This window comes from Lygodium microphyllum, chromosome 13, assembly GCF_053477565.2.
Source record: "Lygodium microphyllum isolate KBCC chromosome 13, Lygodium_microphyllum_v1.1.10, whole genome shotgun sequence".
In the NCBI taxonomy this organism is placed as follows: domain Eukaryota; kingdom Viridiplantae; phylum Streptophyta; class Polypodiopsida; order Schizaeales; family Lygodiaceae; genus Lygodium; species Lygodium microphyllum.
In genome coordinates, this window is record NC_141147.1 from 140,557,171 (window position 1) to 140,575,734 (window position 18,564).

Here is an 18,564-nt window from a genome sequence, read left to right on the forward strand (position 1 = left end):
ACCAAACTACACACATATGTGGGATGCTCTAAATTCCCATAACCTACTAGCTACTTCATATACACCTCTTCTTACAATTCACCATGTAAGAATGTATTTTTTACATCCATTTTCTACAAACTCTAATATTTGGCTGCTACCAAAGCAATTACACATCTAACAATTTTCATTCTAGCAAGTGGACTGAATGTCTCTTCATAATCATAGCCTTATACCTACTAAACAAAATCATCTACATTATGCTTGATTTTATAAACCCACTTACAACATCCAATAGTTTTCTTGCCCTTAGGCAATGGTACTAAATCCCAAGTCTTATTGGCTTCTAATGCAGCTTACATCCCAATTAGCATGCTAGCAACATCTCAAAACAAGTGGGCTCAACTTCCTCAACCACCTTTACCATATAAGCATAACGGTGAGTTGTATAACCTTCAAAACCAAACCTTTTAATAAGATATCTGACCCTGCTATATCTATGTACCACTGGATCACTCAGTGGAGCCTTTACATTATCAAGTGCTATTTATACACCTAGTGTCTTGACTGAAGGAATACCAAGCTCATTATCCAAGCTCTTTGAACCACTAGAATCTCCATAAAATCACAAATGATTAGTAGATGCATCATTACCATCTCACACTTTTTTCGTCTCTTTGTCTTTACTTGCAACACTTGTAGATGTACTTGAAGATGTGAGGCCACTTCTTAGACTCGCAGACCAAGGGCTAACTATAGATATAGTAACAGATGATGTTTTTGGTCCATTGAGGTAATGCGATTTTTTCTTTTCTTCCTGCACATAACTAATATGATGATGATGATGATGATCATCATCATCCAATGCATCACCATTAGATGTATACCAACTACTCATCACATAGAAAATAACATCCATGCTCACTCTGAACTCACCTATTGACAAGGTTATAATAGTGATACCATTTCTTCTCTAAAGAGTATCAAATAAAAATACATTTTTCAACCTTTGGATCAAGCTTCTTTTGTGGTTCATTTGGCATGTGAGTATATGCAATATAGCCAAACACTTTTAGGTGTGACACATTGAGCTTCTTGCTTGTAAAGAATTCTTCGGGGGGATCATCCCATGAACTACAACTATGGGAGTTTTGTTCATAATATAGATAGTAGTATGAATAGCTTCAGTCCAAAAATATTTTGGCATATTCTTTTCAGTCCCATCAATGCTCATGCAGCTTCTGTAATATACTTATTTTTTTTCTACAACTCCATTCTGCTATGAAGTATACTTACAAGTAAATTCTCTTTATCCCATAAGATCTCAAGAAGTCACTAAAATGATTAGAGAGGTACTCTCCCCCTCCATTTGATCTAAAGCATTTAACTTTCAAGCCATTTTTGTTTCAACAACAACCTTGAAAGTTTTGAAGTACTCAAATATATCACTCTTTTCCTTTATGAATTATACCCATAGCTTTCTTGAATAATCATCAATAAGCATGACAAAGTATTTGATGCCACCAAGAGATATGTTATGTGCACGTCCCTAAACAATTGTATGCACAACATCAAGTATGTTTCTTCTCACATCTCTCTCATGTGAAAAAGGTTGTTTTAATTGCTTATTAAACTAACATACTTCACACCCTTATGAAATTCTGTAACTCTAAAAGTAGGCAACCTTGTAACCAATCCTTTGGATTGCATTAATTTCAATCTTTGCACATTTGCATATCCAATACGTTTATACCATATTTTAATATTTATAACCACCCCCTTTTCTTTAGTATACATATTCACATCATTCATAGCATGAATTCCAGCATTTAAAGTGAATGTGCGACCAACTCTACTTCCTTTTGGTGCCAACTTGCACTTATAATTAAAGCCTTTTACAAAATAACATTTTGCATTACATTGAACCTGTAACTCTTGCTCTACCATTTGGTCAACATACACTAATTTCTTTGTGATTGATGGCATATGTAATACATCTGACAGACTCTTTGTTTGGCCATCATGCAAGGACAAGGGAACCTTTCTAATGTGTAAAATTGGATGGCATGAATCATCACATGTTTGTACATAAGTTGGATTTTGTAAATCTTACATCTTTCCAAACTATTTAGCACGATGACTAGTCATATGATTAGATGCATATGAATCGATATACCATACAATCTCATGTGTCTCCTTTCTTGTAACACATTCATAATATGTTACATAATAAATAGACAATCATTTTTTTCTTCATTCTGTCATGAAGATGATGAGTAGTTTCCTTATTGCAATTTATCACTGTGGATATCATCCTTCTTACCATAACAATGGGCTATAATATGACCTGTTTTGCTACAATAATGACAAATAATAACTGAATTTTCAGAACCTCTGTTCTACCATCCACCTCTTTCTCTAGAGCTCCCCTTTCTTTAAAGTTTCCATTGACTCCCGAAACTTGCATTTTACTAAATTGCTAATTTAACCTCTTTTATTGGTTATCACTAGTGCATCCTATACCACAACCTCTTGAAGAGGATCTGCTATGTCTCCTTCCTAAATTTGAGTGTAAAGCTTGTACCTAATCACCACTTCTTTCAGATGATTCACCCTACACATTGATCTCTTTGGTGATCATGAGAGAGATCAACTCATCAAAATCTAGAAATGGCTTTCCATCATTAAGTTCAAAATTTTTGCTTAGAGGGTAATTTGTGAAGCATTTACAACAACGGGCAAACTTGCACAAAGAGGACGTATGGAAGGCAAATGCAAATGTGGAGAAGAGGAGAATATGGAACATATTTTTCTTAAAGGACAATGCTAGAAATGCTTGGCCTAAGGTAAGTTCCTATATGGTCCCTCTTGGAACTAAAGTAGAGTTGATAGACCTATGTGTTTTAAGGGATATGTTTAATTGGGGTGGCCCCATATTATTAGACATGTACGCTATGAGGATCATGACCTTGCAAGAGATTTGGCAAGCTAGGCAATATCTAATTTTTAAGGGAAATAGGATAGAAGTAAGTTAGTTTAGTTTGGTGGTTTCTAAGTACTACATGCATGATGGGAATCCTAAATCAAGAAGATCGGCTAAGTTCGACGCTTTGCTTAATTAGCCATTCCATAATTATTGTAATCATGTTAATTTTTTGGAGATACATTATATCATTCTACATTTAATATTACGGTGTAGAAATCGCAGCTATTTTTTTAGAATGCATATAACTTGTCGATAGGGTAACTTGAATGGTTTGGGCATGTGGATATGTACATGGCATGGGTACACGAGTTCAAACCTTTTATATATCCCTTGAGGTATCTTCTAGGAGTTAATGTGTTTTGGCTCTGGTCCTTCAATCCTCCTCTAGCCAAACATATTGGCATGTGAGGCATCCGCTTGGCAAAGCTTGGCCTAAGAAGCATAAAGGCATGGATTAGTAATGAGTGCTAGAAGTCTTTGAAACTAGTCACATGAATTAGATCTCTTTGCTTGTCTCAAAATTGGGTGGATGGCTACAGCTAGCAAACTAGTAAGTATTGGATCCTTGATAGAGATTTTCCCTTTGTGGATTCTTAATCTTGTGATTGGCAAAGAAAGACTAGAAGTTAAGTTGTATACTAAATTTGTCAAGCACTTACTACTTAGAGAAATTCAGGTTCAACCTCATTGTAAGGGGCATTGAGTGCTCATATGGGTTGATCTCTTTTTGCTTAGAATGCAATTGGAATCTAAATTTGCCTCTTCAAGATAGGGTGTTCCTTTGGAGGGTCCTAGAAGGGGCTTTTCTAATAAGTTAGTAACTGAATAAAAGAGGTCTTATAAATGGACAATGCTTGTGTGGAATTGAAGAGACTATGGAACACTTTTTTTGGGAATGGGTGTATTGCTAAGGTCATTTGGAATTAGATTATAACCCATTGAAAATTGGAAGGAGATGATCAAAGGAAAATGTTGGCATGCATCTTTAGATGTGTTGATGCACTAAATTGGGAGGGGAAGACGACATTCCATGCAATCACAGCCTTCACTCTCAAGGCAATCTAGGAAGCTAGAATCAAATGATCTTAAATGTAGCTATCTCTGCAACAAATCTTGTATAGAGTCTCATGGTTTTGGCAAGTAGCTAGTAAACTCGGGACACACGAAAGTCAATTGACTTGGGTGAGTCAACATAGTTTAAAAAATAGCTCATGTGGTAGAAGATGTTGACTATATTGAACCTCATTGCTGGCAGAAATGAAACTTCCTCTAGGAAACTAAGTACCATAAATAAAAGGGCGAATACTGTAATGTTGATGTAGTTGTCAACCATTGGGAATGTAGCCATTTTGTCCAAGCAAACAAATCTTCTATATCCTCCTCCAGCACATTCAATCGTTAAATAAAGTAAAGTACTCTAAGTTGATTTCTTATGATGGATGGCAGCTTGTTCATTGACGGTCTTGCCATTGCAAGTATATGTAGTGGCGGTGGTTGGTAGCTTATGCGTTGACGGTCCCGCCATTGCAAGTATATGTACTTCTGGTGGTTGGTAGCTTGTGTGTTGGGAGTCTTGCCATTGCAAGTATATTTACTTGCGTGTGGGGGGGCTCAGAAGTCAAGGATAATAAGGTAGTGAAAAAGAATTTAGCGTGCTCTTTAGTTAGCTTTTGTAATTGCAACATATATTTTTAAAATTAGACGGGAAACATTTCAAATTTTCGATGTCTAATTTCAAGCCTTGTCAAAAGAAAAAGAATATAACCTTAGCCAAAGGTAGGGCCTTGTAGTTTCTTCGAGCGTTTCACACCTGGAGCTGGGCACCGACATCCTACAATATATGTGCACAAGGAGGTGGAGGTAACGCGTGGAAAGCACAGAGAGAGAGAGAGAGAAGGGCGAGGGCGACCTTCGTAGTTTTTTTTGGTTTAAGTACGGGACCCACTGCTCCGCCACGATGCTGTCGTCGCTTATTTGTTGTGCGCGGCTGTGGCGACGATATTTGATGCTGGCCTGTTTGTTAGGGTTTGGGGGGGCAGGTTGCAACAATTCAAAAACAGGCACCGAATGCCATTTTTCTTGAAATGGTGCTCGAATGTGCGTAGTACACACTATATTCAGTATCGGCTGGGCTAGGGTTTTGTCTTTCATTCCGGTGAAAAGAGAGAGAGAGAGAGAGTGTGTGTGTGTGTGTGTTCCGGAAAGACGTGAGATCATGCTGAATGGGACGGAGTTCGGTTCGGCCCCAACGCTTGATTGAAATCAGATAGGCTACTGATTGATCCAATCATTCACCATCTTTTCTTCTCTCCTCCCTGTCTTGCCCATCCCATCCCGCTTTTGAGGTAATGCAAGCATTCGCCACTTGGTGGTGCGGTACCCGCGCTGACGCGTCTCCTCTCACCGCGTGTTTCTAGCAACATTTGTTGGATAATGGTTTGGGTAAGCGGGTTGCATTGCGTGCTTGTGTGTTTCTGATGAGTCTGGGAACTTTCTGATCTTCGCGCTCGTGTCTTTCGCCGTGTTTACCTGTCCCCTCTCTAGTAAGGGATTATGTGGAAAACAGCTGACTGTTTTAAATAGGCTCGGAAATAGGTGTCTCTGAGCCTGCGGAACAGTGATCCATTGTCGTTACCATCATCATCGAGAGGATTAGGTAGAGATTGTCGGAAGAGGAGGAGAGGAGACAACATGCCTTCCGGTTCCAAGAAGCGCAAAGCTGCAAAGAAAACTCCTCCCAAGCAAGATGATTACCTCACCCCCACTGACCCCCCCGCTGCAGGTCTCTCGCCGTCTCTGAATCATTTTATTTCTCCACGAGTGACTTTTATTTCGTAGACAGGCTCATGATATCTGATTTTTTGCGTTTGCCTTTTCGTTTGGCTGTGCAGAGGGCCGCAATAATGGTCAGGCTGAGGCGGATCAGGCAGGGGAGCGAGAACCATTTTCTCCAAAGACTCCTGACAGAGGAATGGAGTGTGGCGAGGAGGAGGAGGAGGAGGAGGAGGAGGAGGAGGAGGAGGAAGACGCTGCAGGTGGAGTGCGGACAAGAGATGAAGAAGGTGCGGAGGAGGAAGTAATAACAGGTATTCCGCTACCTCCGCAGACGCCTGCGCAAGAGTTCGAGCCAGATGACAGAGGAAGGCTAGCAGGAGAATGGGTAGAGGTGGTCTCAGATCACCAGCAGCAGCTGCAGGAAGCGGGCCAAGAAGCAAATGAAGTTGCTCTGATAGCAGCACGCAAGGAAGGGGATGGAGCAGAAGCTGCAGACGGAGACGAAGCAGCGGCTGCAGACGGAGACGGAGCTCCTGCTTCAATCGGAGATTCATGGGAGAGCCTTACTCCAGCCTCTACCGCGGACGGCGAGCCAGCAGCCATGGCGAACCAGCAAGGCGAGGGTGGCGATGGAGACTGTGAACCTGTTATAGTTGCGGAAGAAGTTGTGGTGCCAGTAGACGAGGATGATAGTGATCTAAAAGCGGAGGAAGAAAACCAAGGAGGGGAAGACCCCTTGTTGATTGTGGCGGAGGAAGGTTCAGCTTCCCTGGAGGAGGAAGATGTTGATCTTGCCGTCGGATCTGAAGTAATCGAACCTGAAGCCGACGAGCCTGCACCAGAAGGCCCCACGGAAGAAGCTTTGGATGATGCAGCTGTGATTGAGGAAGTAGCAGATGTGCCGGAAACTAAATCGGAAGCAGATGAATCGGGCCCAGGACTTGAGGAAACACAGGAGCTAAAAGAAGATCCTGCCATGGAAGGAGAACGGGAGGTAGAAGCTCCGGTCATGGAAGAAGAAGCAAAAGCTGGAGAAGCACAAGAGCAAGTTGAACTAGGTCCTGCCTCTACTGAAGAACCTCGGGAAATATCTGTCGCAATTGACAGTGAAGCCGCGGTCATGGGAGACGCAGGGGGAGCAGGGCCCGTGGAAGAAGTTGATGCAGCAGCAGTTACAGAAGAGGAAGACGGAGCTTCGAAGGCATCGGCCGCCATGGAACTAGAAGCTGTGCCATCTGAGCCATCCGCTGTCGAACTAGAGGCTGAGCCAGTGCAGCCTGTCATTGACGATACCGAGCCTGTCATCGAAGAGATCGAGGCAGTGCAGCCTGTCGTTGATGAAACCGACCCTGCCGCTGACGATACCGATTCATCAACTGCCATGGAAGAAGCCAAGCCAACACCCGCCGTGGACGAAACTGATCCAACGCCTGACATGGAAGAAACAGAGCCGTCTACCGTTACCGAGGAAGACGCTGAGCTCGCTCCTCCAGCTGCTGAAGAAGAACCCCAGGAGGAGGCTGAGCCTTCGCTTATCATGGAAGAAGCAGAGGCCCATGCGAACGTCGAACAAACCGAGGCAACACCTGCCAATGAGGAAGCTGGGCTCTCCGACAGTGTCGTCGAGCCATCCGTGGATGTTGCAGCGGCAATACTAGGGGATGACGAAGGTGAGCAAACCCCTGCCACTGAATCTGATGATCCATTACGTGGATTGGAAGGAACACCCTCTGGCATGGAAGATGACTCCCTAGTAGCTCCAATGGATCAATCTGATGAGCCGGCAACTGAGCCTAGAGAGGAAATTGTGCCATCATCCGAGTCTGGTGATCCACTACGTGGATTGGAAGGAGCATCCTCTGCCATGGAAGATGACAACATAGTAGCTCCTCCAATGGATCAATCTGATGAGCCGGCAGCTGCTCCCGGAGAGGAAATTGCTCCGTTATCCAGCATTGAGTCTCAGGTCCAAAGAGTAGACCTGGCTTCTGTCGAATATGGAAGCGAAGCATTACAGATAGTGGCTCCAAAAGGGGGTTCTCTTGACGCAGGGGAGCAGGAGGTGGCTCTAGATGCTGGGATGGTTGAGGTTCCATACGTTGTTTCTGAGGAGGAAGTGGCTGAAATTCTTGGTGAAGATGAGGAAGCTCATACAGAGGCCGAAGCTTCTTCCGTCCCTGTTGAAGAGGACATCTCTGTCCAAGTCGATGAAGCCCTTGATCCTGTAAGAGATGAAGGTGAATATGCCCTGGAAAGTGGCCCAAGCGGAGAGGTGGGTGTGGCGCTTACTCCCATGGAATCTGACAAGGGGGGAGGAGACGAAGCTTCAGGTACCGTTGAGAGGGAGCTCCTAAGCAATGGGCCTTCTGCGCCTATGGATGAAGTCAGCCAAGCTGAAGTGAGTACTGCTGCGGATGCATCAGAAGAAGCAGAGGAAGGAGAGCACTTGCAGAATGTTCCAGAGATCTCCTATACTAGTGTAGACATGCCGACTGAAAGAGTGTCTAATTCCGAGCAGCCTCTAGACACCACTGCTCTGGATGACGGGCAACAGCAGGTAGTCCACGACACTGGAGGAGAAACTCGAGAGGAGGCTCCCCCTGCTGTGGAGGACATAAGTGTTGTCCAAGAAGAAGATGTCTTGAAGCAGGAGCAATCCGTAAGCAGTGCGTATGAAGAGATCAGGGCTGTAAGCACGGAGTTCATCGGGAACAGCACATTGGAAGGCCCAAAGAAGGAGCCTTTGCTGGAGGAACCGATTGATTATAGCAAGCAGGAGGAATTAATTGAGATTAGCACGCAGGAAGAACCTACCCAGAATGGTGTGCCTGTCGAGCATTCAGTTCCAGAAGCAACGGTTGTTCAGGGGAAGGGTGTGACAGAGACTGCCCTACAAGACGATCTCTCTCCCACAGAAGGAGGCCCTGAAGCCGAAACTGCATTAGAAATGCGTGAAGCTGAGAATGTGGAAGGTGCAGGAGAAGAGAAGCAGCAATCAACAGTTGTGGCTGTTGTGGAGAACTTATCACACAATGAGCTTACTAATACTGAAAAAGCTCCTGATGATGCTGCCACGGAAAAGAGCACTGCCATTATTGAAGTCTATCGCAACGAGAAAACCCCTGTCAAAGCAGATAATCGGCATGCTCTAATGCCCGTGACAGAGAAGGATGTTTATGTATGTCTCCTTCTTCGCGCTAACCTTGAACGATGTGCTGTTTCCTTGCTTGATTTTGAAGTGCTGGGCTATACTTGCCTGTCTGTTCGTTCGGATTCTAGTTCTTCTTACAGTGTGTGTGTGTGTATGTGTGCAGGTGGATCAGAGATCGTTAGAGCAGAATGATGTTGCTGCTGCTCGTGCTCGTGGGCCACCCATAGTCGTTGCACAGAAGAGCAAATGGTGGGGGTGTTGTGGAATGCTCGACGCCTTCCTCAACAGGAGTTAGGTGTCAAATACAGTCTCGCAGATTTATCTACTAGCTCGTGCTGGCATCGTGATGAACACCCGTTTAGATGAAGTAGCATAAGCCTCATAGTAACCTGAATTGGTTAGAATAGACTTTAAAACAGACTCCCAGATATCGAATCTAGCTCCTGCCTTTGATGACCTCAAGCCTGGTTGGATCGTATTTTTGCCAGCCACTCCATAGCCTATTGCTTTCGTTCGATGATGTAAGCTGCTTCATCTGTTTGAATGTTTCACATGACATTTGGTGATTGGTCAACTTTTTACTTGGCTGGCTCAATTACTACCTTCCTCTCTGGATTGGCTCAATGGAGGTCAGTCTGTGAAGGATGATGATGGAAGATTGAGCTAGTTAGTTAGGTTACGGTCAAGTGCTGGGCGCTAGCTTGTTATAAGTGCAAACATTTTATTCTCAATCTGAATCAAAGGAGGAATGTTGCAGATGAGGAGGTGGCCTTGAAAGGTGAAACCCTGTATTCTGTGTAGATGATTACAAGAGTACACACTTCTTACTATAATCAAATGCCGACCCCCTAGGTGTGCCTCTTGCACGGATAACTTGATCTTTGAGGCCTAGATTTAGGAGAAGCTCTGTGTGCTAACATACAGCATCTTGCACTGGGATAGCGCTCTTGGAAAGATTTTCAACAAGTCATAAATGGAGTCAATGAAATGTATAGGCTTTTCTTTGGTAAATCTATTTTTTTTGTGAAGACTCTCTCTCTCTCTCTCTCTCTCTCTCTCACACACATTGGTCTCTCGCTGATTCAATTCCCAACTAGGCTAGAGCGTTTTACACCTGTATGGCCGGTTAGCTAAGTGTTAAGGTGTAATCCGATAAATTTTGTGTCTAACCATTAGAAAAGTACGTGTGTAACCTTAAGAGTATACCTTGCACATGACCTATTTGGGCCCAAAAAGGTTATCAAGGTGTTTGCTTTTCTTATGTGGTCCTCAAGCTTCAGCTAAAAACCATCTAGTACGTGATTATCAAGGGAAACTTAGTGTTGGCTTGCTAGCCACCGTTATTTTGGCATGACGATAGCACATGCAAGATCTAAGGTTGTGAATAATGGCGATGCATGTTGGAGCCCTTTTCGCTGGACTCTGAAATTTCGGGTGCAAATGGTTTAACTATTAGATTTATAGCAGTTCAATTTTTTGGATCCTTATGTTGAAACTTCAGGTGCAAGATGCTTATGTTTGGAGAGAGAGAGAGAGAGAGAGAGAGGAATTGATAGCAAACCGACGGTATCACCATCTCCCTTCGTTGTGTTGTATGCAATAGGCCACACCTCCATCCTTAACTTGGTCTTGTTAAAAGCATGTTATTGTTGAGGGCATACCCTTACGCATTCCGTCCCACTCTTGTGAGTATATAACAAAATCCGATTTCTATTTAGCACATTGCATTCACTCTTGTGAGTGTATCAGAAAATCTGATTTTGTTCTTTTTAGTTTGAATTTGTCCCTTTTGTTGTCTTGCGAGTGTTTGGGTTTTCTTGTTTACTTTATTTGGTGTCATAAGCCCAATTATGAAGAGTGAATCCACCATCCCCTATATTACATTAGTTGATAGAGAATATATTGTCAAAAAACTCCAACCTTGAAAGATATTGGATGCTAAAAATTAGTGTATAGAACCTTGAGCTGTGAAAAATGTGGCAATGTGCTATCTTTGGTTAACATAAGTCTATAGTTACAATGCATTATATTAACATGGAGTAGTTTTTGTTTCTATCCATGTAGTTAGAAGCGCTTCTACCCCTAGGCTTGTCCACATGACATCTGTTGTTACACCTAAAACTTTACAATACTTCAATAAACCCTTGTATAGTGAGAAACCATCTTTTGCTTTGCCAATGTTCAACATGGTTAGTGCATGAAATAGAATCTATGCATCAAAACGTCAATAAACCAATACAGTATCTTTGATATATTGGATTTTCTAGCCCCAAAGTGTTCATCAATTTTTATATTTTATGTGTTGCTTGTGAGGTGAAGTACAAGAATGGTGAAGATATTCTCATCATTAATACCACTTCCACAAATGTTTGTTAAAGACAAGGGAATATTCCCTTGTTTGAGGTGGCTACGAAAAAAGCCAGAAAGCCTCAAGAATAAGCTTATTTGAGATTGAAAGACTTTTTAGATTGTGCATTCTCCCCTTTGGTTGGAGGAACATAGCAATTTCACTAGTCAATTGATTGAGGCTTCACATAATAGAGATTTGATAGTAGAATCTTGCAACATCTTTCTATCACCTAACCTTATTGCCTTGAAAATTAAGAGGATACATGCATATAGAACAAAGTCTTCTATGTAGTGAAATGAAATGGATGGTTGTGTTAGCATATCATCAAATTTTGTCTCACCAATATCATCATTGTTATCATCGTGATGTATAGCCATCATGTTCTTTCAATATATGTTTTGTGCAATCAAATATAGGACAGGGGTGTTTTGCATTGTTGGATTTGTTTGAGTAGGGGCAACCTTTTCAAACGAATGAGAGAATCACAAGTGATATATGTTGAATAGTTATAATATTTGCTACTTATTTAGAAGCTCTACCCAGGTATAGATATTCAAGTAAAGATTATTGGCCATCTCATGCAAGTATTGTTTATTGACATTGCTATGTTTTTGCATGACATTGATACTTCAATTTAATGCATGAACTGACTTTTTTATTGTGGCATAAGCATTTCAAATTAAATTGTATATGCATGGTGGTGGGATGATAACACAATCCATTTTTTTTAAAAAAGGGTCATCATTGTAAATCATATAACCTTTTTTGTTCATATTTCTTGCATTTAACCAATTATTATCCTTTTGTGTTGGCTGTAGAACTATGAATGTTGTAGTCGAAATATGAAAGGCCATTTTTGCAAGAGGAATGATGCAAGTTATAACTTAAAACCACATTGGAGATTGTAAGAATAGTTGTATATAATATGTTTTGCAAGCATTCATACCATCCTTGTGGTAAGCAGTACAATGTGCATAAGCTGCACATGCCATTGTATTCTCACTATCTTTTGCACAAGAAATTTTTACCCACACTTTGATAAATTATATTGGTTCCATACATGACATAACTTCTAATTGCTTGTTGTATAGTCCAAAAGGTCTATTGTGTTTTTGAACATAGATAATATACTAGAAACATGTGTACATAATGCTAAATGTTTGTCATTGACTATAGAAGGATTAGAAATAGCATTCATAGGTGACTAGAGAAGGCTTAGAAGCATTCATAGTTGTCATTGACAAGTTCATATATGGTTCATGTAGAAGGCAAAATCACAAGAATGATCAACATATGAGGATTATTAAGTTCATAAAGCTCAATACTGAGTTATAATTTGCTCATGTGCTACCTACCCATCCTCTTGAAATACCCCACTTTGTAGATCTCAACTATTTTGATAAGCTGCTTATGCATCTTATCCTCATTAAAGTTGACGTCATGGTTGCATATTGCCCTTTTAGATTCAGGATTCCACAAGTGAGATAGCTTATCTCATTTGACTCTTCATAGCTTTAAAAAATGCATTTATTGGACTTAGAATTAAGCTTACTCCACTTGTCCCTAGGTGTATGCATAAATACCTCACAATGAAAAACACACGAGGCCATAACTCCTCTTGTATCTTACCACAATCCAATGGCTTGCTAGGAGACCTATTGATTGAATGCACTGCTATCTTTACAGTTTCGGTTTGAAATCCATTAATGAGACCAACATTAGATAGCATACATCAAACCCTTTCTTGAATGTTTATGTTCATCTTTTCAATCATACAATTTTGAGTAGGATTCTTAGGAGTTTTCAACTCTCTCTTGATAGCATGGCTTGCACAAAAGTTTGCAAAAGCATACAAGTTATACTCTCCATAATTATTAGTCCTCAAGCACTTAAGGTACTTGGTGTTTGATTGATTATCTATAAATGCCAATAATTATTGAAATGCATCCACACATCACTTTTCTTGCAAAGAGGATAAGTCAAAAACCTTCATTGTGGCATTGTCTATAACATTGACAAAGTATGACACTCCACCCAATGAAATCATGGGCATTGGTCCACACAAATCACTTTGTATCAAATCAAAACTTTGTGATCTTCTACTACCACTACCTCTCTTATGTGACATTTTACTTTGATTTCCAAAACCAAGGTTAGAAAAATTTAAACAAGAGAAATAGTTCAAATGGTACAAAGATTTCATTCCAGTTATTGGTACATGCCCCAAACGGTGATATCGTAAAGAAATAAATAGTTGTTTAGTAACAACTACAACATGATCTTTAATACCAAAAACATGTAAAGGATACAAAGTGAGAGATTTTAGCTCTTTGGCCATAGCAAGAGATTCCTTACAAATCTTCCACACATGATCACAATAGAGGTCTATAACCCTACAATCATCAAGTTGTCTTATATTATCAGACTTTTCATCAAGTCTGGAACATGTTGTACATTTTGCAAGACAAAATAAGAACCATTTGTTAGTAACAACTGTATATCCCTAAGTCCAATAATACTGTATGCACAGTTATTTCTAAGATGAACGTATTATCTCTTTCCAACATCATAGGTAGTAAACCACTCTCTATGCAATGTGCTATGAAATGATGCTTTAGAATTTAAAAACTACTTTTGAGATATGACATTATCCATGGTAACAAAGAACTCATCACCCAAAGAGAATACATACAAAACATCAACAATAACACTACTACATGCATTTATCGCATCTATCTTTACCTTGCTTGTCTCTTTTTTTTTGGTTTCCTCTTTCTTTTTGCCATCAATCTCATTTTCCTTTTTCCCCTTTTGCTTGTTCTTTCACTTATAGTAGCACTTTTTGATGTGTCCCTTCTTCTTACAAAAAAAGACATTCTATATCCTTTTTTTGCTACATGACTTGTCTCTCGTGAGAGTCCCCCTTGGCATTTGACCTTTCACTCACTATAATTGCATTGGACCTCTTTGCCCTAACATTGTTCTTTTCTATTCACCTCCTTAGTGAGAAAACTACTGTCAATATTAGAACTCGTAAGATCACCTGTGCAGGTGTGGAGTTACTAATGGTTGTTGTGAAAGAGCCTCAACTTTCAAGCAAGGTGACTAATAAGAACATGGCCTTCATTGAATCATGAAATATAATCTTTTGATAAATTAATTAGATAAAAATAGTGTTGAACTCATTGAGGTGACTAAACATTGAAGCCCCATCCTCCATGTGGAGATCAATAAATTTATCAACTAATAAATGTTGAAATTTTAGTGCTTCCACATGTATCATGAGTTGTAAGATATGGCTCTGGAGAATGGTACTGTAGAGTGCTCATGGTTGTGTATGAGAGAGAATTTGTATGTAGAGAGAAAAGAGAGAGCAAGATAGACAAGCTAGATGCAAAGAAGAAATGTATTCATATTGATAGATCCAAGTGTTATGTGTTACAATAAGAATGAGCCTCTTACATAGAATGAGGCAATTGGCTTTCTTATATCATTAATGATGTCATAAGTTCAAATATTTTTCTCAAAATGGTCTAGATACGTCTCTCCTTTTTCTACCAACTAAAGAGGATTAATATGAGCCTATTACAGAGGCATATTTCAACATCCTCCCTTGCTTGAATAATAGGCAAGAGACAGATAATGAATAAATGGGATAATTGGGCTAGGTGGTACTTACACCTCACCGACAAGACCAAAGAACATCTAGAACTTCAGAATAAGGAGTCTAGGATTACAATTTCAAATACCATCTGGTATCTATGAAGACAATGAGTAATAGAGGAAGACTTCTAGAACTTAAATAAGAAGCCTAGAATTACTAAGAAAAAGAATTCTGAAACTTAAACAACAAGTCTAGGATTACAAGGGAAAATATATTTGGAACTTAATAGTATGTCCAATTTTACAAGAACTTAGTGAGAATATACCAAAACAAAACCTACCCTCTACAAAATAATTGTCTTCCTATCCTCAAACTGAGAGTAGTATGTTGATGAGATACTTCTTTGTTGGACACCTTGATTAAAGATCCTAATGATGCACAAACTTCTTTTGCATTGTTGCTTTTGATGGAGTGGTCCAAAATAGATATGTTTAATAGCCCTCCCTTGTTTCTATCATGCAAACATAATCTTCTCTTGGTCTCTTGCTTTTGGATTTAAAGCTTCGAATCCATATCTTCTTTTTCAATATGAGTAAGAAATTTTATGAACTAGTTCAAATCTTAATAAATTATGAATATAAAAGGTATTGAAATGATTTAATCAAATTTGTTTAGAGTAGAGCTTGTAGTGCTTGTAGTGAACATAAGTATGTGAACTTAGCTCAAGACCTAGCCAGTGTAAATGGGGGCTTAGTGCTATTAAGTTTATAAAGCCTTAAAAACTATGCACTTAAAAGCTTATAAGACAACAATGAGCATTGTTTTGACTCAAACATGTCTATCAATGATTGCATGGATCGTGTTGTTGCTGTGATTTGTACCAAATGAGAATGCTAGTTGTGCTAGCTGACTGGAACTTGCTTGAGTAATGGCTACCTTGATGCTAGCTGTTGACTATAATGCTAACATGTTGATTGTATTGTTGGAGAGACATTGAACTTTATTGTTCAGGATTGATTCTTTGCTATTAATGATGTCGATTAATTGGGACAGTTGTGAGCAATATATGCCAATTTGTGAAAGCTAGCCATATTGTTGATTATTGCTTTAAATGTTTGTTGTAATGTGCTGTCACATGAGAAAAATATGTAATGGTAATAGCTACAATAATAGATAAGTCTATCCCTTTTAATAATAAAGTAGATGTCCCACACACACACACACACACTCTGTGTGTGTGTGTGTGTGTGTGTGTGTGTGAAGTAAGGAAATAGGTAGATAATTGAATCAAGGAGAATGAGAGTAGGTGAGACAAAAGAGGATCAGAGTATGTGAAGAAGTAGATAAAAGGGTAGGCAAAGAGCTTGACTAGGCTAATAATAAAAGTTAGTCCTAATCATCAAAACTTAGTACTAGGCATGAGTGAGATGGAAATGAGTATGTGTGGATGAACTAATGATAAACTAATTGTGTAAAATCTTGCTCCAAATATGTTGCATGCTCTGATACCATGGTGGAATTTTAGTGCTTTGATATGTAATCCTAACCTAGCAGACATGACTATGGAATATGGTACTATAGAGTGTTCATGATTGTGTGTGAAAAGAATGTGTGTGCGGAGAGAAAAGAGAGAGCAAGATAAATAAGCTAGATACAAAATAGAAATGTATTCATATTGATAGATTCAAGTATTATGTGTTATAATGAGAATGAGCCTCCTATATAGGTTGAGGCAAGTGGCTTGCTTACATAATTAGTGATGTCATATCAAAAGGGTTTAGATACAATGTCATGGGTCCAACTCCTTTCATCAAAAGGGTCCGGATACATCTCTTCCTTTTCCACCAATTAAAGAGGATTCACATGGGCTTATTAGAGAGCCATATTTCAACAATAAACTTATGAGGTTGCACTTTCTTCTTCATATAGGTTACCAAGCTTTTTCCATACACCATATACAACTTTTGTGTTTTCACATAAAAATACATAGACTTTGAGAGTATCAATATAATAGTGGAGCACACAAGCTCATACAGTTCCTCCCATACATATAGATCCATGTCCTTAGAATCTAATCTCTTTACATATGATTAGCTTCACTTGCTTGTTTTGGACCAATACATTATATATTTACTCTTTTTAGTACGAAAAGTTCGTACCATCAAGCTTTCCAATATTGCACAATACATTTTCTAAAGTTGATGAAGATGTCATAGTGACAACAATACGTCGACACTACATACCAAATATCCAAGGTATGCTTAACTCTAGATTAAAGAAGACCAACTAGTTGCATACGAGTCTTCATTGGCAAAGCCAAACAATGCCTAAATAGCATCAAGAGCCCAAAACTAAGACAAATGCATACCAAGTAAACAAGAAATGAGCAGTTGCAAGACCAAAAAACTATAAAACCAAGTTTTTCACTGAATGACCAAGGCAATATCGTAATAGCTAGTGCACTCTTTAAACCAAAAAATTGTAAAACCAAGGGTTCACTACAATGACAAAGGCAATACCATAATAGCCAATTCACTCTTTAAATAAAAAATTTGTAAAACCAAGGGTTCACTACAATGACAAAGGCAACACCTTAATAGCCCATGCACTCTTCAACACATACCAATGTTTTTTGTGATTCTTTTTGAAATTTATTGACCCTTAATTTGAGACAAAATGACCTCTAAAACACACATATCTTATTTCTATAGTGTGAAACTAGCTCTAACTCAATTGACTTAATCCAAAGACTATAGAAAAGGGTTTATAAGATAAAATGCATACAATATGGCTTCTAAAACATGGAAAAACATGGGAAAATAGCATAATAAACTTGACTGACCAAATGTATCAATACATGTTGATTTTATCATAAGCAACATCCTGGAGCATCCTGATAAGTAGCATGGTCCATAGACATTGCAATCTTAACAAATAATCAAGTCTCTATTTCTTTCCTTTTCTTTGTTATATAGACTATAGTAGGCCCCCACTTAAAGGCCTGACTTAAACCCCTTGCTTAAGCACTATGCTTTTAGCAAGTGCTTAACTAAGCCTTTTGCTTGCATACATTTACCTTTTTCCCCCTAATGATCGATACAAAGTTCGAGGGTCCATCCTTTTTATTTTGAAATAGAACAAGAGCATCCTAGGGAGATTTGCTAGGAGGAAAAAACCCTTGGTTAAGTAGTTGCTTTAATTGCTCCTTCAATTCGATTGCCTTGGGAATGGACGTTTTGTTGGGCCTTCTTGCCATTGGTTTAGCTCCAGGAACTAACTTGATTTCATGGTTGAAATTTCTTTCATGAGGTAACTTTGTTAGTTCCTTGGGAAATGCATTAGTGAGTTCATTTAATCATGATGGCTCATCTTTGTCATTGGTATCCTTGACCTTATTGAGTTTGACTAGGTGGAGAAGAAGTTATTTCCTTAATCCCTTTAGGATCCAACTAGCTTTGGATAACTGAATCTTACTTAGGTTTTCATGTTTTCCCTTACGATGATTGGATCATTTTTCCAAATAAATTTTTGAATGTAACCCGACCTTCCCATAGTGCATGTTTGCTTGAATGGGTACTAACTAGTCCATTCCTAATAGGTAGTCATAAGTTCCTAAAGGTATGACTTGGAAATTTGTTGTCATGGTCTCTTCCCCTAGTTGAAATTAAATATTGCTACTAATAGATTGGGTTGACATTGTTTGAATGTGACCCGACCTT

At 39.4% G+C, this 18,564-nt stretch overlaps 1 protein-coding gene across 2 annotated transcripts; it reads left to right on the top strand.

The window, feature by feature from the left end:
- Window positions 1-4,905: 4,905 nt before the first annotated feature.
- On the top strand, window positions 4,906-9,924 carry LOC148027279 (uncharacterized). 2 transcript variants are annotated; one of them, XM_087691856.1, is made up of 4 exons: window positions 4,906-5,407; window positions 5,549-5,747; window positions 5,857-8,918; window positions 9,055-9,924. In XM_087691856.1, exons 2-4 carry the CDS (start codon window positions 5,657-5,659, stop codon window positions 9,184-9,186), a joined length of 3,285 nt encoding a protein of 1,094 aa, XP_087547982.1. In that variant the 5' UTR covers window positions 4,906-5,407; window positions 5,549-5,656; the 3' UTR covers window positions 9,187-9,924. The 2 variants fall into 2 exon arrangements, with proteins under 2 accessions (XP_087547982.1, XP_087547981.1); XM_087691855.1 differs by having other exon boundaries at window positions 4,907-5,407; window positions 5,510-5,747.
- The last annotated feature ends 8,640 nt before the right edge of the window (window positions 9,925-18,564 follow it).